Here is a 26,735-nt window from a genome sequence, read left to right as displayed (position 1 = left end):
TACTCAGATAGCCTAGAACTGCCAAAAGATGTTGAAGGTCCTCAGATGATGCTTGCAACCTATCAGGATAACTATAATCGCAGAGAGAAGAATGGAATGAAAATTAGATCACAAAAGTAAATGAAAGTAAACAAGCAAACAATGATAAGGAACAGAAATAACACACAATCATTCCAATTAACTTTTCTTCCAAGAACATTTATGAAGTTATATTCCAATAAATATATAACATTCTATTCCACCAAAATGCAACTCCGGGGGTGAACTTATGTTTATTTGGGAAATGATCTATGTGTTTCTACCTCCCCCACCCCCACAACACTGTATTTTCATAACAATAAGCCTTATACATACTTTGCCTCGACATTTGCTTTTCTTGATAATTTTCAGAGCGTACTCCCTAGCGGTTGACCTGCAAAGAGAAAGTTATTTGTAAAAAATAAACTTAATTTCAAATCTGTTGAGTCATTTTGTTAAGGATTAATTTCTTACCCCCTAGACCTTGTATCAAACTGGTGTAAATATTTTGTAAAAGACTTTTTCCTTTCTTCAAAGAAATATGTAGACTTATTTAAGGGGCTGACCAAGTGTAAAGACAACAACTATGCTAGCATAGAAACCTCTTGAGCTGTTTTTTTTTAAAGATTTTCGTTATTTATTTGTGAGAGAGAGAGGGTGCACAAGCAGGGGGAGTGGCAGAGAGAGAAGCAGACTCCCCGCTGAGCAAGGAGCCTGATAGGGACTCAATCCCAGGACCCTGGGATCATGACCTGAGCCAAAGGCAGACGCGGAACCGCCTGAGCCACCCAGGTGTCCCATCCTGAGCTGTTTAATGTTACCATACTTGTAATAAAGCCACCACTACTGGGGCGCCTGGGTGGCTCAGCCCATTAAGCGTTCTAACTCTAAAAAAAAAAAAAGAAAAAAAGAAATAAAGAAAAGCATTCTGATTCTTGATTTTGGCTCAGGTCATGATCTCAGGGTCCTGGGATGGAACCTCATGTCAGGCTCCGCTCAGTGGGGAGTCTGCTTCGGGATTCTCTCTCTCCTTCTCCCTCTGGCCCTCCCCACCGCACGCGCTCTCTCTCTCTCTCTCTCTCTCTCTCTCAAATAAATCAATCTTTAAAAAAACTCCAAAAAACAGGACTCTTGAGTTCTTGAGGACTGCTGCATACATGGCCCAGCCAACATTGCCCTTCCTCTGTGACGGGTGTGGGAGGGAGGATTTAGTCATACAGTTACCTTTAAATAGCTTCCTAACTTGTGTTAACATTTCTAAGATACTGTAGTGCCAAAAAGGACAGCTCGATTGTGGAAGGATGAATACTTAATAATCATAAGAAACCCGCTATTTTACAAGCATCTCCATTTCATTTCCAGTAGGAAACCAAAACAGCTTAGCTTTTTAGCCATCGATAAAAATCAACTTTAGGGATATGAATGAATACAGTGGGAGTGGGGTTAAGAACAAAAGTTTAAAACAGTGTTTTAAAATCTTCAGTATGGAGAATCAAAGGGGGGATTTCCTAGCTACGTGTTTAGAGCAAGAGTGATTTGCCCATAAATTAAGAGGCCAGATATTAGCAGTGTGTCTCAAAGGCATTTTAAACACCCTTCACGTCATTTGCTAAAACTGCTTCTCCCGCTAGACTTCCAGGCCCCTGCGTGGCTAAATGGGAGAGTGAAGTTAGGCACATGCAAGGGGATTCCTCCCAACATAGAAGGACCACAGGGTCCCTTTAAGTAGTGTCTTCTTAAGAGGCTTCTAAAGAGTTTGTTTGAAAATTTGAAAACCCTTAATCAAGAGGAAAACTAAACACTGAAGAATTTCTGGATTCTGCTTTTCACGAATCACTAAAAAACTAAAATAAAACAAATTTGAGATTCCAATCTGTAACCCCTTTCCTATCTGGTTTAAAACGTTTCATGTGATGACAGAGAAAACTTGGCTATTGGCCTGAGTGCTGTGACAAAAGTTAGTGATCCCAGGAGGGCCCAAGGAGCTGGGATAGAGGTGACACTCCAATCTGTGTCTCCACAAAGGGGACGGATGACGGGACAGTGTTGGTGAGAAGAGAGGAGATTTCTTCGATTTGTCATTCTCCATGTTGCCATTTGATCCTCTTGTTTCCCTGGAATAAGTAACATTGTGGGGCTCAAAGCAAAGGGCTGGTGTGGGATCGTGAAGACGGAGTCCCCCCGAGACCCAGAGGGGCAAGGAGCAGACTCTCCAAGGAGCAAGTGGGTGTGTTGGCTGCCAGGACCCCAGGCAAACTAGGTTGTGTCCTGAGCCTCTGGCTGAAGGGAAAATTCGAGCAAGCCTGGCTGCAGTGGCCTCAGGGCTTACTAGGAAAAGGGACTTCATGGGTTCTATACCCAGAACCTTACATAATAGGACTCAACACTCAGATTGACCCGTGTTTTATCTCAGACAGTGAGCCTTGTAGAAGACCACCAAAATTAATGCTGCAAGTTTTCTTTCTTGATTCCTTGAGGGCAGAACTATAAAGGCATAATATAATCCTTAATTACTGGAAGTATATGTTTATAGGAACGCAGCTGAGTCTGGAAAATAAGCCTGAGAACAGGTGTTAGTACTACATGTACACCATAAGAATAAGAATTGAACTTCCTGCTTTAAGTTGGTCAGTGGAAACACTTGGCAAGAAATAAAACCTTAAGCAAAACATTTGCCTTCCTGCATACCTTAATTCCGAGGATCGCTGTGCCCATGTAATTATTCAGCGAGAGGTTACGAGCTTGGTTCTTTGGTGGCTACAGAGGTGAGTAAAAGCCGGGCATTTTAGACACAGGTAAGCAAAACCTGGTCCTTGTCCCCATGGAGTCTACTGCTTGTTGTGGTGAGAACACTTAATACAGGGATTGATGGTGAAACTATAGGCCATTTGCTTGTTTGTTCCTGAAATGACATTCTTGACCTTGCACAGAATCTCGGAGCCTTGAATACCTGGCAAAGGCAGCAGCAGCAGGACAAATTTTGTTTGCTTTTTTCCCTCCTATATGGGAATTCAATTTGTAAGGTCCCCTTCCTATTAAGGTTGACCCAAGGTTAGAGGCTGAACTATTAAGAAAGAAATTCCCAAATCTTACAAATTTGAACTAAATCCAATTTATAATGTTTGTGCTAAAAAAAAAAAAAAAAAAAAAAGCAATGGTTTGGAGAAAGCTGTCTTGTTTAAACTTAGGGATTCTCAGCCCAGGGCCAACCTGCTCCCCACTCTCCTTCCTCTCCCTGGGATGGGGGCAGCAGAACACATCCATTGGGACGCTCTGGACTAACGTGCTTTTTGTTGATGCTGTTATGGGGGGTTTGCTAGGTTTTCAAGGTACTAAAAAAATCTATGTGGAAAAGGAAAAACAGCTTCCCAGGCATTGCCATTGGAGCATTTGATGAATTTCACGGCAATCCTTCCACACTGGGTTAGGTTCTCACGCAGAGGGACTCGTCCCTCTCTGTAGCCCGGGATGAGTCCAGGGTAGGCCTGAACTCGCAGGGGCTCCAAGCACTTGGCTGAGCTGTGGAGGTGCTGGAGGACCCCCTGGGCCCCAACAAAGGAGGGTTAGTAAACACCACCCTTTGTTTGCTACGTAATAATAATACAGCCCATTCCAGCCTCCTCCTAAGCGGGTAATTGTGCAGAGCAGAGAACTGAGGCATCCCAGACTGTCTCCTCAGACATCTCTGGAATAGAGTTTGATTTTGAATTTGAGCGCAAGCCGGGTGCCAGGGCATCCTCAGGAAGACAAGGAGGACGAGCCCTGCCAGCCAGTGGAGAAACAGCTCAGCTTTACCCTGACTCATCCTCCAAACAGCACATCGGAAGGAAATGCCTTCAAACTACAGGTACAAGGTTCTGGAGGTTCTTGAAAACTCTGAAGGCTTTCTAGGTAGATGCAACCCGGGTTTGTGGCCCTGAAGTCTCAGCCCGTTCGGATGTTCGGATGGGTTTGAGCCCATCTACACTCACTGCTCAAGCCAGCGGTTTCCTTGAGCAGTTCCTCGGGTTTATAGGGGAGGGAGGGAGAGAGGGAATCAGGAGCAGCTAGAATTTTAATACAGTTCTGCTGCATGCATTGCTAAAAAATGCAGTGCTGAAAAACTGTGCAGGTGGAGAGGAGGGCCAAGAGCCAGAGGAGACACTGTCACTGCTCCCGAGGGCGCCGCTGGTACCCTTGGCTTGTATGCTAATTAGTCCCTAAAAGCCAGGAAAGCAAAGAAGAAAGGCGCCTCACTGCGAACCCTCTACTCATGCTCTGACCCTTCGCTAGTGCTCTTCAGCCCTCTGAGTTTTCTTTGGGGCTCCAAGTAGTCTATAGAACAGCTTCGGAATAGAACAAGTCTCAGTTCACCCTCTTCCTTTACATGTCCAAGGGGCTCCTGAGGCCGCCGGAGAAATTGCTACTGGGGAACAGGCAGAAATCGAAATGGGCCCAGCGGCCATTACCAAAGAATATGCTAGGACGGGACCATGGAAGGAAAGGCCTACACAACCCTATTATTGCGTCCATTGTAGTAGGAAGACCTTCCCTGGGACGGCATCTTCTTAAGAGAGGAGGGACAGTCTTGCTCTTGTTAAGACATATGCATCCTTCGAAATATGGCACAATGTACCCGCAAGCAGCGTGTGCCATTCACGGCATGCTTAGCTCGCTTTTATTTTCTTGGACCTCTGGAAAATATTAAAAGAATGTTTCGTGATGCCTCCAGGGAGCGAGGACACATGCCATATGTCCTCATTCAGCAGGAGCGGAATACTAAAACTTTGTGGAGCGATCTGGTGTGTAGACTCGCAAAGTTCACACTGATGAAACCCAACATGGGAACTCATGCAAAATGAACACAGTCCAAACTGGAAAGAAAGACACGAATTCTGGATGGAGACATGAGACATTTCCATTGTGGGAAGAAGACCAGTGACTGTTGGACCTACGCCGCCCTCGTGATCCCTGTGCTAGCGAGGAGAAACAGCACGTGGCGGCCACGCCAGACTCCACAGTGACGCACACTGCAGATCGCCAGATACCCCACGTAGGAAGGGCATGGTGATCTGCTAAAAATGGGATTTTCTGCTACAGTGGAAAAAAAACTTAAGAAGAGTTGAATTTACTATCAGTAAAAGTCTAAATGAAATATAAAATTATATAAACACATACACACACATTTCCATCCATTGCCTTAAGAGTGGCTTTCCTGATTTAATTTCTGTCTTTTTTTTTTTTTTTGTACAGGGACAGATGCGGTGTGTGTGTGTGTGTGTGTGTGTGTGACTTTAGATCAACTAAGTTACATTCTCCTGAGAGGCTCTTTGTTGGAGGCAACAGAATGGTCAGAAGTGTGAGTTTTGGACCCAGGCCTTCCTAAGTACCAGCTGGGCCACCCTGGGCATCTAACTTCTTAAGGTGATCTTTGTCTGCTATAAATGGAGACGATACTGATATTATGGGCTCATTATGACAATTACGTGGACTATCCTAAGGGCCTCGTGTATAGTTGATGCTCAATAAACAGCAGCTGTTCCTGTTTGGGGAGGTGTGAGGCCTAGGAAAGTAAAGGAGAACTTTCTGCATTTGGCAATGAGGTCACAAATGGTCAAACTCTGGTGGCAGTGGGGTGACCGAGGGACAGAGAGGAGAAAGGGTGGCCTCACGGTAACTCCTAAGGGGTTTTTCACACTACTGTTGCCATGCCCGTCGCTCACAAAGACTGGCTGTTGTGGTGGCTTGCTGGCACTGGTGGGACTATCCTGGCCCAGCTACAATGCTGGAGGGAGCAGAGTTTGAGATTTACCGCCCGAGGGTATCTTCACGAAGGCTCTGAGACCTCAGTCAAGGAGGCATCTTCCTAAGAGTGGCAAAGGGGGCAGGGGTGCAAATCAGTGGACACCGGCCAAACTCAGGACCCTGGTGATGCCCGAGGCCCTGTCGGCTTCCAGCTCTAACGTGGCATAAATCTGTGCTTCCAAATCAAAGCTCTTGGAGAAGAACAAGTTCTGGATCTTGTGAGGCTAAAGCTTCTAGTCTGAGGCGTCCTCTCTGAGTGGTAGAGCAGAGCAAAGGAACATGATTCCCACACAGTGCCGACTGGGAGGCGCCCAGCCTCCCCGGGGGGCAGAGAAAAGTGGCAGGGGAGCCAGCAGTGAAATCTTCCTCGAGGAACGAAGTGGGTTCCCCCTGACTTTTCAGCGCTCTGCTCACCAGCTCTGAGCAGGAGCTGCTGGCCGACCAGGTCCCTGTCGAGCAAGAAGCTGCTCCAGAGAGCACTGGGCTGAGGGTTTGAGGCCACCTTAATCTGGGCTGTGACTTTATTAGTTGTCACTTCATCTAGTAGCCACCGGCCACTGTCCTTGATTAGGTATCAAGATCCCAGGGATAAACCTTTTGCTCCAAGCCTCTTGGCTTGGGCCCCCAAGAGTACCAAGCTCATTCATTTTAAAACACTTTAATGTATTAAACACCATTTTTGTTGGAATCAGTACCTACGCATTTTAAACTTTTCAAGGTTATTATATTTAATTTGAGGATAGTTGGTACGTTAGAATACACTGCATACAAGAATGTTCTGACCTCTACAAAATGTCTCAGAAGAGCGTCGAAAAAAACCGTTCAATATGGTTTTTTTTAACACAATAAAAGGGCTCACCTGAAAGATCTGGCAAAGTTTTGCTGAGTACATTAAAAAGGAAAAATCAAAGTCCCTAATTTATAGATTGTCTCAGGAATCACTACATTTTTCAAATCTGTTGTTAGACGGGCTTTTCTTTCTTTAAAATTTTTTTTTTCTTTTTACATCTGGAGTGGAGACGTTAACCTATTCCATATGTGCCACAGACGGCAAATAAAGACACGATCTTGGAAAACATAATGCCAAATGTTTCCTTTAAAGTGCGATGCAAATGATATCCTTCTCACCTTTCTACACATTCCTTGACAACAGCAAAATTTCCATCCCCTATTGTCCTTCCGACTTTATATCGTTCTGTTATTGTGGCTGGGATCTGGAAGCCTTCCTCCGACACTTCTGAAAGAATCATTAGTACATTTTTATTGGTAGACAAGGGAACGCAGATGTGGCACCAGAGAGACATTTAGGAGGATCATCTAATAGAAGGGAACTGATTCAGAATCGATATGGCACTTTCCGTACAGGGAGGCAAGCCCTCCCCTCCCCCCGCTGACACTGTATACACTCAACAGTTTTTACCAAGACGAATGATAAACTGAAAGGAAACGTAAGACGTATGGGGTCCACTTCCACCGATGGGAGGGCCACCGACACTTTCTGTGGCCGTGGGGACTCCAGGGAGGAAGTTTCACTCTTCGTGTTTCATGCCAATTTGATCCATAGTGTTTACGGAATACCCACTGTCTATAGACAAATGACATTCCTACGTATGGCTCAGGAGCAACAATGGAGCTTATAGGGGACTCTGGGCTGCTTGACATTGTACAAGCAGGAAGCATGCCTGCTGTTTGGACATTTAGCTTTACTGCATCCTGAAATGGAGATCTCCGTAAAATTCCCTACGAACTAAGCCCTGATGCCCCCCCCCCCCCCGTATCAATGAGCAGATTTTAGACAAATGTTCTCACCAGCAACCTGCATAACAGATGTCGAGTTAAAATTGCAATATTTATTATGTCTGTGAACAGAACAGTTTTGTAGTTTCAATTATGTTAGTGCCACTAACACAACACATTTTCCCCCTTAAAATGCATTTTGAAATATTTTACAAATGCCTAATAATGCTTTAAATATCTAAGGCCATAAAACTAAATAAGCCACACTTAGGTCACATAAATATACTGGATAACCTTTAACATCTTTGGGGTGTAAAAAGCCTTTTATAGCTGGGCTCTAAAATTTACATGCTTTAAAGTTATAAATCCTCACTCTGCCTCAGGCAACCTGAATACAAAATGTGATGGAAATCTAGTGTGCTTTCTAAATGTGCTCCCATTCTGACCTTTAATCATAAACTGAGACTAAACATTTCTTCTCAAAATAAAATTAAAACCTTAGGTGGTGCCTAGGCTTTCTTGGCGATTTCTGTGTTCTCCATTAGCCTGCAACGCTGGGGAACGACAAATGGAAATTCACAATTATCACACATCTGCTTTAGGACCCTTATGCTGTGATCACGCTTAAGCCGCACCACTCTGGAGTCTAGGGTGGATGGAATTTCTGGAAAGGGTTGTACAAGCGCAGGACATTTGCTGCTGCTACTTTTACCCTTGGCATCTGTGTGGCCTCTTTACCTCCTTATAGGTGACATTTTAGTCTTAACCCACTAGAAGCTATCACAGTGGTCTCCGGAATAAAGGGAGAGCTTCAGCCAATTAACACGCCCTCCCTAATCCCCACCATCTCACACCCGAAGAAGCCAATAATTTCGCCTCCGTTTGAAAGTCTTAGCTGGGGGATTTTTGTCTACTCCATGGGAATTAGAGGAGATCGTTGGAGAAGTTTCAAATCTACTGCAAAGCACCCGAATTTATAAAACATCTCTCAGATGACACAGTCTTAAGGCTCTTTACTACACGGATAATAAAAATAACCACGCTTGGCTGTCAGAAGCAAGGCTGACTCCAGAAGGGAAATGGAAGGAGGCACTTCATCCTTCCTTCCGCTGGGAGCATCACTGAGGCACTCATCTGGAGCACACGCTTGGGATTTTTTTGTTTTGTATTTTTTCCTATTGATAAAATGTATCCTTTAGGCTTTTGGCTAAGAAGGCTGTGCCGAAGTCTTAGCCAAGGACCATTTCGTTTCATTAGGTAAATACAACACAGCAGAACCAAAGGGACTTCTAGATGGCTGAATTTCATACTTCTGGAAATACAAAAAAAAAAAAAAATCTGATACTGCACGGTAGTCAGGAAATAATTCATGAGCAAATCACTTATCTCACTTGACATAATAAAAGGTACTTTTTTGCAAAATTAAATCCTATCACTTCAAACAAATAAAGGATGCTGATTCTGTAACAGTGGCTTGACCATATCAGTCTTATACTTTTCTAAATACTTTCTCATAATTGATTTGAGCCTGAAAATGACCCCCAGGGAGGAAACAGGTAAATATTACAATCTTATACAATTTTATAGAAGAGGAACTAAGAATTAGAGAGCTGAAGAGGCTTATCCAAAACAGACCAGTGAGGGGTGCCTGGTGGCTCAGTCGGTTAAGTATCCAACTCTTGATTTCAGCTCAGGTCATGATCTCAGGGTCCCGAGGTCGAACCCTGTGTCAGGCTCCATACTGGGGGTAGAACCTGCTTAAGATTCCCTCCCCCTTCTCCCCCTCAACACCACCCTCCCCCTCAAAAAAAATTTGAAAAAAAAAAACCAACAATATAAAACCAAAAACAAAACAATCCAGTGAGTAAGTGAAAAAGTCAATTCCAGAATCCAGGTCATTTGACCACCTCACAGAGAAATTCTAAAATGAACTAGTTTAAGATACAAAGAATATTTTTGCAATTGCCATCAAGCAATTCTTTTCGTAAAGCTGTATTTTCATATAGTGAGTTCACTTTCGTGAACGTACCTCTGTAGGGCTGTTAACAGTCAGTCAAGAGAGTAAGTTATCTTTAATGTACTGAAAATGAACAGAATTTGGAAAAAACAAAGGCAGCAATTACTTTCTTTTGTTTTCAAAGTAGGCAATAGCTGGCCTTCTCAGCCTCCTGATGCCCTCCAAGGATGTGACATATCTCCACATGAGGCTAATTCCCTCTTCCTGTTCCCAGAGAGTAGATATGATCCCCGGGGGAAACCATATGCAATCTTATTCCTACGAGCTGCTTTAGGTTTCTATGTCATAATGCTTGAGAAGTTACAGTTTCCTGAAGTAAATTTAGCCAAACCATCCCCTGTCCCCTGGAAGCCTTCTCCTCAGACACCACGTCCCAAGCTCACCACCTTCTCCAGGTCCATCGTTCTCATCCATTGAGCTGCAGACTTTGGTGGATGCGAGGGAAGTAGAGGAGCCTCCGTGCTGGGAGCTCTGGAAGGGAACAGAAACAGGGAATAAAGCCCTCGGTGAGAGCGCCCGTCTGCAGGGGCTATGCCCAGCCCAGAATCTTGGGGGGGTAACTGCACCCATCACCAGGGAGGGTTTGGTCTTAACCCTCCAAAGAGGAGGTTCTTAGTCTATTCAATTAGATTCCCTCTCTTTCCCGCCCTATTAACCAATACTAGATGGTTTAGCTGTCAGGGTAGTCATTCTAAATTTGGATGTTCCACGACTGTTTAGTCCTTCTTCTCAAAATCAGCATCCCTTAGCTCACTGTTTAGGTTTGTCAGATGTTAAGCACCTCACCTCACTTTTCCACAGTCTATCTGCAAACAGGCCTCAAATATGGTGCCACTCTGATCTCATCCCAAATTTTTTCTATTCTTACCACGGGAAAAAAAAAATTCTCTTCAGTTTGTTTTATGGACTATCCTAAAAGAAAAACATTAAGGCTTACCACATTCTTGGAGAAGGGTTAAAGAGTGGGTTAATTCCACTTGAGCTCAAGACATAAGCACTAAGCAGGTTACCAATATGTTAAATATTACAAAATAAGTCTGAGGCAAGGACAGGAATTAAAGCCTAAGCCTGGTGATTCCCTTGTATTTTTGGTGTGTTTTGACCCAAGACCAATGAGAGCAGACAGGATAAGGACTAGATGACAAAGTCCAGAGGATGAAACAATACCAAATATTTAGTACTGTGATTAGCTATGGGGCAGTACTTTAACAATGAACCTTTCCATCTCTGCTTCTATTCCTTGAGAACACAATTTGCATATTTCAATGCTATTTCTAAACAGTGAACACAGCTTGTCCTAAAAGATCTTCCTTCTGTTTCCCTGGGTTTATCCACTTGGTTGGCCTGATGGGAGCAGGAGGCGGTGAGGGGGCAGCATTGGCTCATGGTGCTGGCTGTCTGTGGAGCAGAGAGAAGGGAAAGAGCATCTGTAGTTGAATTAATAATGAAGAGGTGGCGAGAAGCAAAGTTGACCTAGTTTTCCTCTGCTTACCTGTTTCCCTTCAACCTCCTCCCCATTCCATCCAGCCTTAACTGTACACAACGTAGGAAGAGAAAGTTTTGTATAATTTCTTTACTCCCAACAGTCTCTTGCACAGAAAAAAGCAAATATTTTTAGTTTTCACCAAAAAGATGAATATCATTCGGAAAATGTTACTTAAATCATTGCAGGGCCATTTGAATCCACTGCCTGTCTTCCTGGGTGTGTCTAAGATACGTGTGTTGCATGAGTTCATCTAAGCTGACTGTGACATTGGGGTGAAAGTTAAATTCACAGCAGGGACGCATCTGCTTCCTTACAGGACATCCTACGAGTTTTGTGGTTACTCTAGTCCACCCCTGAATGCCACCCAGTTTGTGTGCTGTGTCCTTTATTTTCCCATATCGTAAGAATCCGCCACCAATCAGTCTGGTGACTTGAGTGGTTTTTTTCATCCTTTCTCACCCTGCCTCCCTTTGTGATGAGCACCACGCATTTACCCTCTCTCAGGCTAGAAAGAGGGATTCCAATTATGACCTTGAGACAGTTTTCTCTTGGAGTGACACTGACTATGCGGTCATAACCAACTCTGTCAAAGGTACTGTAAATGTAGGAGCTTCTAAGTCATGCTCTGCTGACTTTTATGAATGTCTGTTTGTGAAAACCTTGTGTTTGTAATATTGGAACACAAGGCTTAGACAAGGCAGATTGATGATGTCGATGTCTGGAGAAAATAAACATTAACATTACCACATTTGAGGGAAAGGTGTGTGTTTTCCAGAAAGTGAGATCTTTCATCCCCTGTGTGATTGCTTTTGCTGTAGACATAATATTGTTCCAAGCAGAAAAGCAGTAAGTAAATGTCTAAAATGTAGACCTTCTCTTCTTCTGGGCTTTCTGATCCTTGAATTTCTTCCAGCAGCATCACAAGTGGTGTTTAATAATGTAGACACATTGTGGTTTGGGGTGGCAGGTGCTGTCTTGTCATATGGTGTTTTAAATTTTAGAATACAGAGACACCCTCTTTCATCAAGCACTTGAATTGATAGACTAGTAGCGTGTTTCCTAGCAAAGATGTCCACAGTAAAGTACTCAATTCCAAAAGCTTGTTCTTTTAGTAAGAACATCAGATACTCAGACTAGAACTCTGACCCAAAGTATATGAAAACATCTTTTAAATTCTAATATTCAATCAACTTACTGGATATTATTCACTAAAGTGCCTTATCAACTAACAAATTGCATTTTCAACAATTTCAACAATTGCCGCCAAGCGTCTGGTGCCCTGAATGCTTGCCACAATACCAGCTGTGTTTTGTCTGCCTTATGGACAAAAACCCCTCAAGGTTTTTAGACTCTGGTTTAAAAAAAAAAAAAAAAGTAGAATTAACACAAGTTTGCTCATGGTTAGAATTGCTTATTTTCAACTTTAGGTTTGAAAATGTACCCCCGACTAATTTCAAATATCATGCGGACAGTTACAGACCATTTTAAGAGAAACAATTATTTCCTTACAAATAGAGAACACAGAGTGGGAAGTTGTCATTTTGTTTATTATGCTCAGATAGAGTAAAACAAATGTATTAGATTCCTAATGGTGTTATCTCTTCTTTTTCCCAAAGAGGTAAGAGAGTTTACATTATACACTTTCCCAAGACAATGATTATTCATGGATTCAAAGATTTCAGGGATTAGAGTAGACTTCAAATATTACCTTTCCACCTTACTTCCATCCGGAGGCCAAATTCCCACTACAGAAACCTCAGCCATTTAGTCAAATGGCCTCTGTCCGACCACCTCCACTACTGGACACATCATTTCCTGAGGCGGCCCCTTAATTGTTCATATGAGATAAAGAAAGTTTTTCCTTATGTTGAAATGATGTCCTACATTCTCCACGTATTGGTCTTAGTCTCACCTCTGGAGCTACCCAGTTCTCGTCTAATCCATTTTTCGTATGACAGTGCTGCAGGAATTTGAAATAGCTACTGGACCTCTTCAGTATCTTCTCTTTTTCAATTTGGACATTCCCAGTTTTTTCTTTTTTTTTTTTATTGTTCATCATATAATAGGGCTCCATGACCCTTTCACCATCCCGTGGATACACTTCAGTTCTCAATATCTCTTGTAATGCTAGGGCTCAAAAGAAATGTAATATCGTAGGTGTACCCTGACCGGCACGGAGCAGAGGACAGAGCTTCTCCTTTGTGAATGTAATACTAATGCACTTTAAGATCACATGGGCCTAGTGACAGATAGTACCGTAACTTTGGAGCCTAACACTGAGCTCATTGTTATGTCAGGTCTCCCTAGTTTGTATTTGGGAGTTTGGTGTTTTGGATCAAGTCTAAGACTTCCTATTTATTCATGTTAAATGTCATATTTATTACATTGATATCCTTGCAGACTGTTATTTTTTTCAATTCTGATTTTGTCATCTAACATTTTGTCCTCTCTCCCCGTTGAGGTGATCCAGTAATCAACATGGCTCTTTGTGTATGCTAGTTACTAATCCTAACTATACTCATTTAGATAGTGCTGGAACACTCTGATTACTGTCCATAAGTCTGATTGAAGGACTTGGAAAACAGTAAAGGGAAAATGTGTAAATTCTTGCTCTTTAAAAATTAACCCAAAGAAATTAATCAGCCTTTATTTATGACCAACAGAAGCTGCACAGCCCGCTTGTATTTTTTGCATGCTTACAAGTGAAATCGGTTTGCTTATTTGGTTTTTCTGAACAGATAAACCATTTTATAATATACACAATGATAAGATTTTGTGTTTGCTTCAGTTTGCTAATTCTAAGGCATCTGGGTGTGTATAGTACAGAACATAGAGTTATTTTAGAATTTAATGCAACTAGTTGCTCTAAGAGACATTGTGACATTTGAAATGTTATCACCTCTAAGCAGATTTAATGGGAACCAGGTGGGCAGGTTGCTGGCACCTGGATGCTTTTATGACACACCTTCATAAAAGTACTGCCCTAAGTAAGAACACATCCTAAGTGTAGCTATTTAGCTTGGGATCATATAACAGATGGAGAACGTACCACACTTTTTGAAGTAAGTGAGAAAGCTGACATAACAGCTCTAACCACATTTTACCAAGATGTATCTGGTGACTATGTAGTTAAAAACAGTTCATTTTAAATATAATGGTACTAGTTACCCCTGCCATTTGTATTAACGGTGTCACTCAACTGAGGACTACACTGACCCAAGTTTTCAAAAACATCCAATTAACCCAACTGATATACTCGAGGTAGACAAATCTCACCAGATAACTTAAGCTGTGACTGGGTAATCATATCGCTCCCACTTCACATTCTGCCCTGGCACACAATTATCACTTTGCTAATAGAGATTTGAAAAATTGTAAAAAAAAAAAAAAAAAAAGAACTTAAAAATCAAGTGGATCAACTGCAGAAAAGAAACACAACCAGTAAATATTTAACAGACTCAAACTACTGTCTCGGTGATCTTGACTTGAGGTCTACAGAATCTCTAAAGATGACCTCCTTAAATAAAAAAAATTAAATCATACTCTTGGTGCTGAAAGCTTGAAACCTGAGGATTCTGTGTGTGTAAAAAAAACCCCCAAACCACACATTCATTTGCTTTCCAAGTGTGTATAGAACAATCATAAGCTGGTGACATCAATCTGTAAGAACTAATAAGGTTCTATTATGTGAAATCAAGCGAAGGGAATTCCTTTTTCCAAATTCTTCTGTCTGCATTCTTCATAGCACGTTCAGCCCAAATAGACTTTGTGGTACAGGTAGTCATGTGCATAACAAGAATCAATATCGAAAAATGAACATTTGTCATAAAGATTTGGTCAAAGTTTTTAAAGGACCGGAGAACAGTTATTCATGAAATTGGTTTACTCAGAGGAGGGAAAAATGACAATGGGAATACTGGCATTAAATCGATGTTAGTGAAGCCACCCACTGGAGCCAAGATTTCAAAAATTAATGTATTTAGTTACAACTTTGTTTTGTCAGGCAGCCCTCTTGCGTCTTGAATCCAGTCTCTATACTCACTTAGGCCAAGATCTATAAATTCAAAATCTGAACCATTTGTCCTGAAAAGACTGTTGTGTCGGGCGGAGAGGGGGGCAGATAGGGACACAATGTCTCCTCTTAGGAGTTACTCTTTATGAAATCATAGTTTGGAAGGGGACCAGAAAGTCATCTAGTTTATCACCTCTTGATAAAATAATTCCCTCTATGATTTACTCCTCCAATGAGACTCCTAGTTTGTGATGAAGGGAACTCATGACTCTTCCAGGCACCTGCTATACTTTATTTTTAAACTCTATTATATTAAGAAAGCATAAACACAATTTGGAATTTTAAAAATTTGTAAACATTCCTTCCGATTGTACCATTCTTGCTTTGGGCACTGGTTACATTTAGGCTATCATGGAAATAATAAAGAGAACCAACTAAAGTAAACTGTAATTTTAAGGTTAAAATGAACCTACCAAAAATGTTAGGTTTGAAACTAGAATTTTGGACTTCTATAATAATTTTAATATGAACCATTTTTCTAACAAAGCCAGGAGAATTTTCTATATTCCCTTAAGCCACATTATGAATGAAATAAAGTATGGAGTTTTGTTCTAGATTGAAGTTGGGTAATTAAATATTTTATTATCATCACTATTTATTTTATTATATATTTATTTTATATATTTATTCAGTGGTTTTAAAATAACTTGTATACACACCCATGTATATGTATCTACATGATCATTCCCTCTACCTTACAATTAGATGACCTTAAGAAACATACCTTCAACCCCAGGAGACAGTTAGTATGTCTAAAAAATGCATGTCGATTTTTTTTTTCAATCAGTTGACCATTTGTCTGACAAATTCACCCTTAAGACAACCCTGAGAGGAAAAGCGTATTAATGATTTTAATATAAGCAGCTGAAACAGAATTCTTCATCAGATAGTCTTACTTTGTTGTATTGCCAGTATTTTATACTTTAGATGGCATGGGATGGCATTCGGCAGTATCTCAAGTATCAATTCGCTGACGCGGATTACATCACAAGCAGGTCATAACCCTCGTTACAAAAGCAACCGGAAGTAACCGTTAGCCCTCACAGTCATTTCAGTGTCCATGTCTACTTAGAAGTTTTCTGAAAGAAACTCACTGAACAACATAGGTGGTTTTTCCTGTTTATTACATAGTTATTCTAAGGTGGTAAGTGTCACAAAGTTAACTTTGAGGGAAATAACATGGTCCAGTGGGAAATACAAGCTATAACATTTTACAATGAAACCACAACACAAAGTGATGGAACTTTCAAAACTGGGTAGTTCACTGAAACATCTCATCATTTAGCTCTATAAAACTCTGCGGATGGCCTCAGTCGATGGATTTTTAAAATATAGTGTTGTTTAAAACATTTTAACACCAAACGCTCTTTTTAAGAGAATACATCCAAGCAACTCAAACTGTATGCAGAAAGCATGTCGACCTCTTTGTAAAAATTTCATCCAAATTTACAACATCCATAGTGTATTTGGAAGGAAAAAGTCCTTAAAACAAATAACTCAATTCCTTGCTTGTTGATGAATAGAAACGAAAAAATACACATCGCAAGAAAATTAACTTTCATAGGTCTTTGCCTGTGACCTTTCAGATGCCTACTCTCCTGGCTTCAAAACTTTTTTGTGGCCATATATAATACAAACAGCCATGTATTACATGCACCATGTATACTATCTTGGAATTTACCCATCATCCTTACTAAAATGAACCACATTTTAAAGACACTATATATCATGCACTCTTGAAAATTACAGCTAGGGCCTCAGATTTCCTATCTTTTCCACATGCGTTACAGGCACAAAATTACAAATATTTTTCAGCTGACAGTATAACAAACTGCATCAGGCGATTGGTATATTGAATTCAATATATCTCTAATTTTTACACTACACTCTTGTGGGGATATCGCAAACAAATACAGTTCTCACTCACATGCACAATTAAAGATGCTAGCAAGGCTAATGCAAATATGTATAAATGGGCAAATGTATGCATATAAATTCATTCAACTAACATTTTCAAGTGTGTATATATTTATGTAGATATATACACACATATAGCAAGTATAGGAAGGTTACTACTGAAAATATGTCAACAGTTAGAATAGTGTTTTGAAAGAACATACACAATTGCCTTACAGGTTATCTGGCCTTGTGACCAACTTACTTCAAATCAAACACAGTTTAGATTCTTTTATATTTATGTTTCAGTACAACACTCAACTACTCACAACCCTATAAATCGATATTTCATTTTTTAGTGAATATTGATTGACAATCGATATATGTCATCAATACATACATGTGAGAGAAAACATCAGTGATAGGATTCACCCATTTTGATACCTGAAGGTCAAGACATAATCATATAAACATCAATGTGTGCTTATATTTAATAATTAACACAATACTGGATTTGTTTGAATTTCACATTTTTTGTGTATCTGGATTCCAATTTTTTTGTTTGTTAAATCAGTACGTCTGTTTGGAGCCATTTTGCCTTTACTAGTTTAGCATACTGCTTTTGAACTTAAAAACGCCCCAACTAATACATCACATTTAACAATTTATGACATGAAGGTTTTACATACAATTCCACAAGAGCCAGTAACTCATAAGGCTGTGTCACAAACACCATATTTTACTGTTTACGGTCTATGAACATACACAAATACTTAACGTAAGCACACCCATATACACACTGAGCCCTGAAAATTTACATAGACATCCACACGCCTGTATAGATATATGGCCACATATGAAAAATTGAGCAGTCCAATAGCTCAAATATATGGGATTATTTTTCAAGAATATCTTTCTCTATTTTCATTAAGAAATAAGCTTCCAGGCTTCATTGTTTTTAAATGGGGAACGATAAAACAAAAACAAAAAGCGAGCCCAATCATGTATAGATTTGCAGTGGGTACAACGAAATAGCCCTGTTGGATAACATAGGGAACACGTATCATACATAAATGTTTTTAGAAAGTAATACTTGATTTTTTAATATTTAGATGAGCCAATATAAGAACACAGGGATGTGTACAGATGGGTGGACCTGAAATGTCTTAAAAGCTTCTGATGGTGTAGAACCATTGTGGATTTCCCCCCCGACTTGACTGATCAAGCAAGACAAAGAAGAATAAAGCACGAGGCTTTCGGAACCAGTCCTCTGAGTGCACACCGAGCTTCACACTTGATACGTCATTGGTTTGCATTTCTAAAATGCTGAAAGCAGGGAAATACTTATCCTATCTTTGTCTATGATGTCTAAGAAAAAAAAAAGTGAGTGCAAATGAAGAAGTATCAAACTTTTAACTAGAGCACAATGTCTTCATAGCACATTTAAGGTTTACTGTAAGGACAAAAATGCATGGTTTTTGCTGGACCTCTCTCCTGCTCTGTAGAACAATTTTAAAGTTTAGGGCCCAATTTTTTAAAAAGAATTCTGTACGTAACTAAATCTTAAGTGCCTATAAATCATCAATTTGATTCCACCAATGAACTGAAAACGTCTGGTTTGTTGCTAAGAGGTTTTTTTCTTTTCTTTTTTAATTTCTGTTTTAGTATAATGGAATTACACTCTGTATAGAAAGAGATCTCAAAGTCTATAAATGGTGTGTTGTTTCAATCTCCGAGGGACTTCAGTTTCAAAAAGTAAATGATATATATTGCCTCTGAACAGTCCTTTAATAAAAGTCATATGTTCAAAAGATTAAATGCTGTGCAACAGCATTTCCTTTGGAACTGCCTGAATGGAAAGCTGGCCATGATACCTATCGGCAATTAGTACAAGCACAGTTTCTTGTCGCTTGTACTAGCCATGGGCTTCGTATCAAAGCCATGGGCTTCGTATCAGTTGGCAATACCTGCCACTTCTCTAGAACAAATAGCATTTATTGGACCTTTCTAAGCGGTACTTGTCCCTAAGATTGACAGTGCAGGGAAGTGAACATTTTTGGAATTTATTTTTGTTCTGAACCATCTGACCCCACCAGATTTCAGTTCACTGTTCCACTGCTTTCTTTGCATTTTTGACAGTTCAGTCAAATACATACTAATCTTTTATGGACTCAACTGTATTAAGTAATGCATTTTACGAAGACATAACTAGAACAGACACCAGCATAGGCAACTGCACAGATGTTTACTGTTTCGGCTAAAACAAAGCAGTCTTTTGATCTCAGCAGGAGTCTCTGTTCGTGTCTATTGGAAACAGTTTTTAAACCTGAAGTCTGGAACAGGTATTATTATGAACTGTTCTTTCAAGATGGAATGATTCAGTTTGCGGTTCGAATAACCTGCCAGAGAAATGTCTTTTTCTCCAACAGACAGGATAATGAGGCACTAATTATTATAAGGCTAAGTTTTCAGATGCTGTTAGATTGCCTGGACTCTTTTCTTTCTTTCTTTCTTTCTTTTTTTTTTTTTTTTCTTCTTTTGGTTGAAATGTTTTATTCACTTGGAAAGTGAGATGGTAACATATGTAACAATAAACCAGATGGTAAAATTTGATAGTTGAGCAATTTATCAAGGAGATAAATTGATACCATTTAAAACAGTATATGACAACTGAATTTCTCTCCATCTTGAATCAAACATTTTGTTTTTAAATTGTTTTCAAGTAAAATTTGAAAAAAAAAAAACTCAAGGAAAGGCCTCCAAATGGCATCATACATTTTTAATTTATCACCTACTGAGATATGTCAAGCCTGTGGAATATCAAAACCATGCTTCACAAGTCTTAAATTGTTAGTGTTTGAACTAGTAAAACTAAATGACCACTAGGGTATGGCTTACATACAATAGACCATACACATTAAATTAATTTTTAACATTCAGATTTTAAAATAATTATTTTATGTTTAAGCAAAGCTGACTATGATTTTTAAAACAGAGGACGAGAAGAGCAGAATTAGTAGGTTAATGTTAAACAGTGGATTATAATCATAGACTTACTTGGTTTAACACAAAAGGAGTTTTGCATACGAAAATTTCTAAAACATCAGGACTTCTCTGAATGGAGATTTGGATATTGAGGGCCTGATTTACATAGCACCATTTAAGAGACTTTTGCTTTTAAATGGATTCTTCTTAGAAGAAATCCAGACACAATTTTTTTAGGTCTGTGTGTTTAAAAAAAAAAAAAAGTTTTCTAGTTTCAGCCTTTTCACATTTGAAAAATCACATATATGGTTGTAGGGAGGAGTTATGTAATTTATAGCAATACCACTGAACAAGTTCTTCATGTTGGTATGTCGTTTAAGCTATATTTATGCTGCTTCCAATGAAAAGGTAAGTTTAAGAAAATTTACTTGATGAAAAAAACAAGTTTCTAACGCCTAATGTTAGAGTCTTCATGAGATGTGTCCTTGACATGAGTGTTTTCCCTCAGATATATTAACCCACGAAATGGTAAGTAGCTTTGTCTACTATCCAGGAAGAAAAAAAAAATCGACTTGAGTATTTTTATTATTTTGCAATAGAAGTATCTTTAAAAAAATCAACAATCCAAATTTTCAAAAGAATATAACTTTAAGAAAAAAAAATGTCTGCTGGTGCCATTATAATTCACTTGACCAAAAGTATAGGAAAATTGTATCTATATGTCTACTTATGATTGAATGGAAACCCCATCTGCAGAAATTATGACCCTATATTGCTATATCATTAGGTTGTTCTTATACTCAAGGAAATTCATTTAAAGCCAGGCCTTGCAAAAAAAAAGACAAAAAAACAAAACAAAAAAAACAAAACCCAGAAATCGAGTTCCCCCAATCAAATCAATGTAGGAAATATACATATAAAAAAAAAACCTTCAAGGATTAACATCATGAATATAAAATGCCTGTATATTTACTTTTACATGGTCTGAGTTCATAATTTCAAGGTATGCAAAACTCTTTTGTGTATTTTGCTGTTAGACTTTTCTTAGGAAATGCGAAACACCTTCACCCAATCACAAACCATATACATTGCTCCATTGTCTCTTTTACACTGAGTCTCCTACTGAATCCAAATCATCCGAAGAGAGGGGGCGATACAGGTCCTGTAAGATGAAGGGCGGTATAGATTTGTTTACTTGGCTTTCTTGGGTGCCCTGTGGCTCTCTCAGGAGTGGAGCAAAAATGCATAAGCATCCCCGGTTTCAAAGGTCATCAGACCTTTTAGAGTCTCCAAATTTGGAGGAAAGGTAATAACTGAGAAACCATTTAAGCCGACATAAATGGTGCTTATTTTGCCTTATTGGCTTGAATTGCTTCGGAGCTATTGCCTTCTGTGTCCTGTTGAGTCTTATAACCCCTGAGGGCTGTCCATGCCAACTCCACTACTAGGTGTCAAGGCAATTCTTCCTTGAACATCTCCTTCCCATTGTGGGGGGAAGAGGAATGTGCTTACCTCACAAAATAATTTGTCAGGAACCCCAGAGGGCATTCAGCAAATTCTGGTCACAGAGCAGTAACCCAAGCATTGCGTTTGCATATCGCATTAACCCGATAAAAACTGTCTTTTTAAAATTTTATATTTGGAAGACAGAAAAAATGCAAGCTTCACCTCCCCTTCCCTTCCCAATGTTCTTCCGGTTCTCCAAGCCCTCACCAATCACCTCCCTTTTCCCTCCCTCCCCCCCCCCTTCTGCTAGGAGATCTCTCAGTTGGTAGCCAGGCAACCAGCTCAGATCTGCAGACGGTCTAGGATCCTGGCTTCTTTTCTATTTTGTACCACCCACTCCTCACATCATCTGACTGATCAGATAATCTACACAAGTCAGCCATGTGGGAGTATAATGGGGAGCTTCATTCAACCTACACACCACAACACGTTTCCTCCTGATGGACTAAGAAATAAGACCCAAAAAAGTTCATGGATGGAAAAGATCCTCTAAGATCTGCTTCTGTGACCAGTTAAATGCTTCTAGACAGCAATTTAAATAATAGTGTTTTGGAAAAATAGGGAGGTTGTTTGGTACATTGCCACCAATGCTTTTATGAAGAAAAATATCTGGTCTGCAGACTCTTATTGTATATGACTATTCTAAAATACCAAAAGCTGTAACATAAAAATATGATTTTAAAGGAAGGAAAAAAGCTGATTAAATCATCATAATTAACATAAATAAAAATATAGATTTTTCTTAATTGTGAAGAAAGTGGTGAAATGTCTTGCTATTCCTTTACAAATTAAAAAAAATATGTTCTCATTTTAAAAAAAAGAGGTAGGCAGTGTAAATGTGTGTGTGTGTGTGTGTGTGTGTGTGTTGGGGGGCACAGCCAACTCATTTTCCTGGCTATGTTGCTAGGCAACACAGAAGGAAAAATAGAACTAGCTACTGTTTTCCAATTTGCAATAAAAAGAGTTAATTTATTCTTTGAAGTCTCTTCTTTTAGCACTTGCCATCTTTCACTTATTTCAGTATTTCCTGCATAGGAGTATAGCCAACCATTTGAGAAGAACATTAACCAAATTTGAAACAGGATCAGTTTTTAGGGATATTCTAGGCCCATCTTAACCGGGAGGGGCTATTTGATGCAGTTGCCTCCACACCAAGATGAAAGCTTCTCTCGCTAAAGCAGCTGGGACTGTCTCTGCGCACTGACATGGTACATGGACAGAGGATGTTCATTTACGGGCTAAATTTAAAAGCCTGGAAACTGAACCATCTCTGAATTATCCAGGGCTCTGCTCACAACATGTGCTTAATAAATGTTTTCAGATGACGATAAACCCTTTGTCTCCCTGAAACAAATGCGATTATTTTCCCCTCTCAAGTAGATGCTTGCATTGGTAGTTTAAATGACACGGTGAAGAATCTACAAGAGAACCACCCCTGATAATCATTCCCCAAGTGCTGGCAATGGTAACTATAGAAGCCATTGGCCACACAGCTGCTAGTCACTGGATAGACACTTTCTGCCTCATTTGGACAAAATCATAGTGACGCCAAGAGTACAGAGGGCAGAAGAAGCAAACTCGAGCCTCCTTCTGCCAACCCAGGGACAGTTGGGCCAAGCACTTTATATCCCCACGACAGAGGTCTCGCCAATAAGCAAGCAGGGAGGGAAGCTCAGACCTATGGCAAGGACTCTCAGTCACCATGATTTAGTCTCAGCAACCGAGCATGAGCTTAATCCTGATTCTGAGTTTAATTTGCGCAAAGGATGGAGAGGGATTACTACGCCAGGTATACTAAAGCATATACTTCAAAAGAGAGAATATTCTCAGGAAGAGCACTATCTGTGCTACATATGGCTGACCCTATAGAAGGGGGCCTTGCTGGGTAACGTTTCCTAGAAAAGAATCACCCCCCTCCCCCTTCCTCTGCTCAAGGATAGACACTTAGGGGACTCCATGAATTCGGCAATTCTTTTAGTAGTTCACTAAGGATTCTTGTACTTCAAAACGCCAAATTAGACTGTGGCCAACAAGAAACCCACACTGAAAACACTCAGATGGAATGGAATTATTGGGTTTTCTATCTGGAAAGAGCCTCTTTCCCGCTTTGTTTTTCCAACTGAGACGCAGAGAGGAAAACAGACTTATCGAAGATAACACAGCCATTTAGTGGAGGAGCCGGTGCCCAGGCTCAGGCCTCACCAAATTGTCTGAACACTCTACACCCGATGCCAGGAGGCTCCGTGGAGAAAGACCACACACCCCGACACTTGGGGGGCCAGGCGCCGAAGGGACCCGGGCCCCCGCTTTTAGATGGCAGCATGTGGATACAACCTCGCAGGGGGTTCGAAGAGAAGAGCTTTCAACTTGGATGCAGTTTAAAGTTCGGGCACTTAGAAGTTTCATTTTAAAGCACATAATAAAAGAAACCAAACAAAGAATCCAGTCTCTGAGTTCAGAAGCCTCCAAGGAGCCCTTTCTTATTAAAATGTTCGGTGAGCACCATCATAAAACCTCCCAAGAGCACATATTCCTCTCCACCTCGCTTGTGAAATCAGGACAGTAAAAGGCCCTCCCTTCCCTCCTCTGCGCCTTTCTCTCCTCCCCTTCCCGTCCCTTTTATTCCTGCTGTGGTGTTACTGGAAAAGACAGACGGTACAGGTTGCGAGGGGATAAGAACAGTAGTTCTTCCCCACCCCTGAGCAAGGAGAAACTAACACTCTTTCCAGTAACTTTTTGACTTGGGTCTCCAAGCTCAGTCAACTTCTCTAGTATTACACAAAAAGCTAAAAAAAAAAAAAAAAAAAAAAAAAAAAAAAAAGTGCAAGTAATGATGAAAGAGAAGGCATTCAATGTAGGTTTCATTCACAAAAACACATGTCATCTGTACCCATTCTCTGTGCCAAGGACACTAAGCCGCTCCAGACCACCATTCTGTGCCAGAAAGCAATTCCCCACCATAGCCTCTGAAATGGCACTGTGTGTACCTTTCCTTCCTAAGGAAGGCTGATGGGCAGTGATGAGGTCTAATGAAACTCCTCACAACTAGGGAAGCTTACAAACCAGTGTCAATAAAGTCTTTTTGCCCCTTCAGGACAAAAAGAGGTGGGGTATTTAAAAGTCAGGCTGCAACTTTGATTCTTCTCAGAGCTAAGCTTCAGACGCATTGAGAGAAAACAAAAGCCCTGACTTCTAGCTAAGGGAAGCCACAGTCACAGTAAGTGGCCTGCCATGTCGCTGCCTGCCCTCACCTGGTTGTTACTTAGAGACAGGCAGTGCTCCTGGGAGCTGCACCTGTGTCATTCTGCACGGAAGCTCAGGCAGGTCTGAAACAAGGAGATCACTTAGTGCCTTACCCTCTGCTTCCGCAGGCTTCCCGGGCTGGTGGGTGATGGGCTTGGCGACTTGCCCGAGCGTGGAGTAGACAGCTGACTACCAGGGGTTCCATTAACTAGAAGCAACGAATCACAGAGAGAAAAAAACGGCTTGTTAAAAATTTTTCATGACAAATTGTCTTTTCCAAGAAACAAGCAATTATAGAGGGACATTTGCTAAAATTCCAGACACCTTTCTCTCTGTCGTCCTGAAAAACAGCTTCCGGGAATAATCTTCAGAAATTCACGGTTTTGCTAGTCTTATGCTAAATATGGCATCAGGCTACATTAAAATGCTTAAAAATGTACTTTGGACAACTTTCCTGATGAATTTATTCACAGTGCCTTGAACTGTGCCAATAGATTTTAGCCATGTGGTTAAGGTCCTGAGACATTTTCAATGGGATTCGTCCTTAATTCTGGAGTTTAGCTTCCCAGCACCACCCAGTAAGAGTAAATATTAGCACAGCTCACAAGTGATATTCCCAGTGCCTTGTTAGAAAAGACCCCTATCTTTTTACAGTTAAGAACTCACTTCTAGAAGCTCCTGTATCCACTTGTGCCCTAATATCCCTCCGGTCTAACTCTGAAGGACCTGCCTGCAACAGGACAAACTCATTGGCACAGACACCCAGAAACTCCTTACGGTCTGTCTTCCTTGCTACTGAAAATAAAAGCTGCTTTCTGATAGGTTTAAATCACTAGAATTCTCCCGGACTCTCAAGAGTTTTATACAACATTATCACTAAATGCAATCAACTCCACGGAACTCAAGTAAGCAATTTTTTTCTCTGAGTCGCATCACCTCTAGGAACTGATAACACACTCTGGAGACATGACTTTATAAAGATATAGAAAGGCTGCCACTCTATCACCCATAAACAGGACAACGTTTTCACATGTTTTATATCCACAGTCAGAGAAGGAGAATTAGCCACGAGATACACACACATTCTTGAGGGCGCACGAGAAACATTTTCCATGAAGGAGAGAGCAATAATGCATTGAACTTACCTTCTATGAGTTCTAACATGGACACAGTCTTAGTGTTTAACCTGGCAAGAGCAAGAGGCGGTATCCCTTCTCAGCACTGAGCCGAGCCCGGCGGAACTGGGAAACAGTTGGATTAGTTAGGGATGGCTAAGGCTGCTCCCAGAGCAGGCGGAATGAGATGCAGGATTCATCAGCAGATGCCTTCTCTGCGTAAGGCTGACGTCTTCCAAGCAGCAGTGGGAGGTGCGGGTTCTGTCTTAGGCTACATCAAAGGTGTCAATTAAGCCTCATGCCAAAGCAGAACCGCGGCAGCCCCCACCCCCGACACCTCTAACTCCCGGAAGCTGAGCCCTCTCGTACTTTGCTCTGAATCATAATGAAGTGCCTGGGGGGCAAGAGGCCCAATGACTCATCCAAAAATCAAAATGACAATAACTTCTAAAACCTGGTGACTACCTGGGTAATAAGTACACCCTCACAAAATTCAGTGCCTTGGTACAATGTTTATTGGGTTTTCACAAACACGGTTGGCACAAAAACTTAGTGCCCAAGGGAGTGGGAAGCTCCTTGTTTTGTCATCTTCTTTAAAGACCTTGCAAAAATGTCACATAACCCATGCTGCTCTAATGGGTCGTTTTGCCTTTGAAATGTATTTAGCGGCGCCTTTGAAACAACAACAAACTACAATGGGGGCAGCAGGTTAAAGTAGGAAGCACCGAGAGGGCTTTAATTTGCTTGCATTCTGCAGTCCTTTCTTTGTGGAAAGAACACGCTGCTCAGGCCTCTTCATACTGGACTTCCAGCCTTTGGCCTCTGTGGGGGCCGGGCTTGGACACAGGCAAGAACTGAGAACTGGGGGCAGAGGCA

At 40.8% G+C, this 26,735-nt stretch overlaps 1 protein-coding gene across 3 annotated transcripts in view; it reads right to left on the bottom strand.

Moving 5' to 3' along the window:
- DCLK1 (doublecortin like kinase 1) overlaps positions 1 to 26,735 on the bottom strand; it is a 331,152-nt gene that overhangs the window by 54,760 nt on the left and 249,657 nt on the right. The window contains exons 6-9 of one of the 3 annotated variants that reach the window (XM_026493126.4): positions 24,858 to 24,952; positions 9,940 to 10,027; positions 6,931 to 7,039; positions 355 to 412 (exon numbers count right to left, since the gene is read on the bottom strand). In XM_026493126.4, the coding sequence (XP_026348911.1) occupies positions 355 to 412; positions 6,931 to 7,039; positions 9,940 to 10,027; positions 24,858 to 24,952 (350 nt within the window). Of the gene's footprint in view, positions 1 to 354; positions 413 to 6,930; positions 7,040 to 9,939; positions 10,028 to 16,221; positions 21,158 to 24,857; positions 24,953 to 26,735 lie in introns of those variants that run through there. The other 2 variants (XM_026493127.4, XM_026493132.4) reach the window with 2 other exon arrangements.

The sequence above is a fragment of the Ursus arctos genome, unplaced genomic scaffold, assembly GCF_023065955.2.
Source record: "Ursus arctos isolate Adak ecotype North America unplaced genomic scaffold, UrsArc2.0 scaffold_10, whole genome shotgun sequence".
Taxonomy (NCBI): domain Eukaryota; kingdom Metazoa; phylum Chordata; class Mammalia; order Carnivora; family Ursidae; genus Ursus; species Ursus arctos.
Note: the sequence above shows the minus strand (reverse complement) of the source record. Positions and strands in the feature narration are given on the sequence as shown.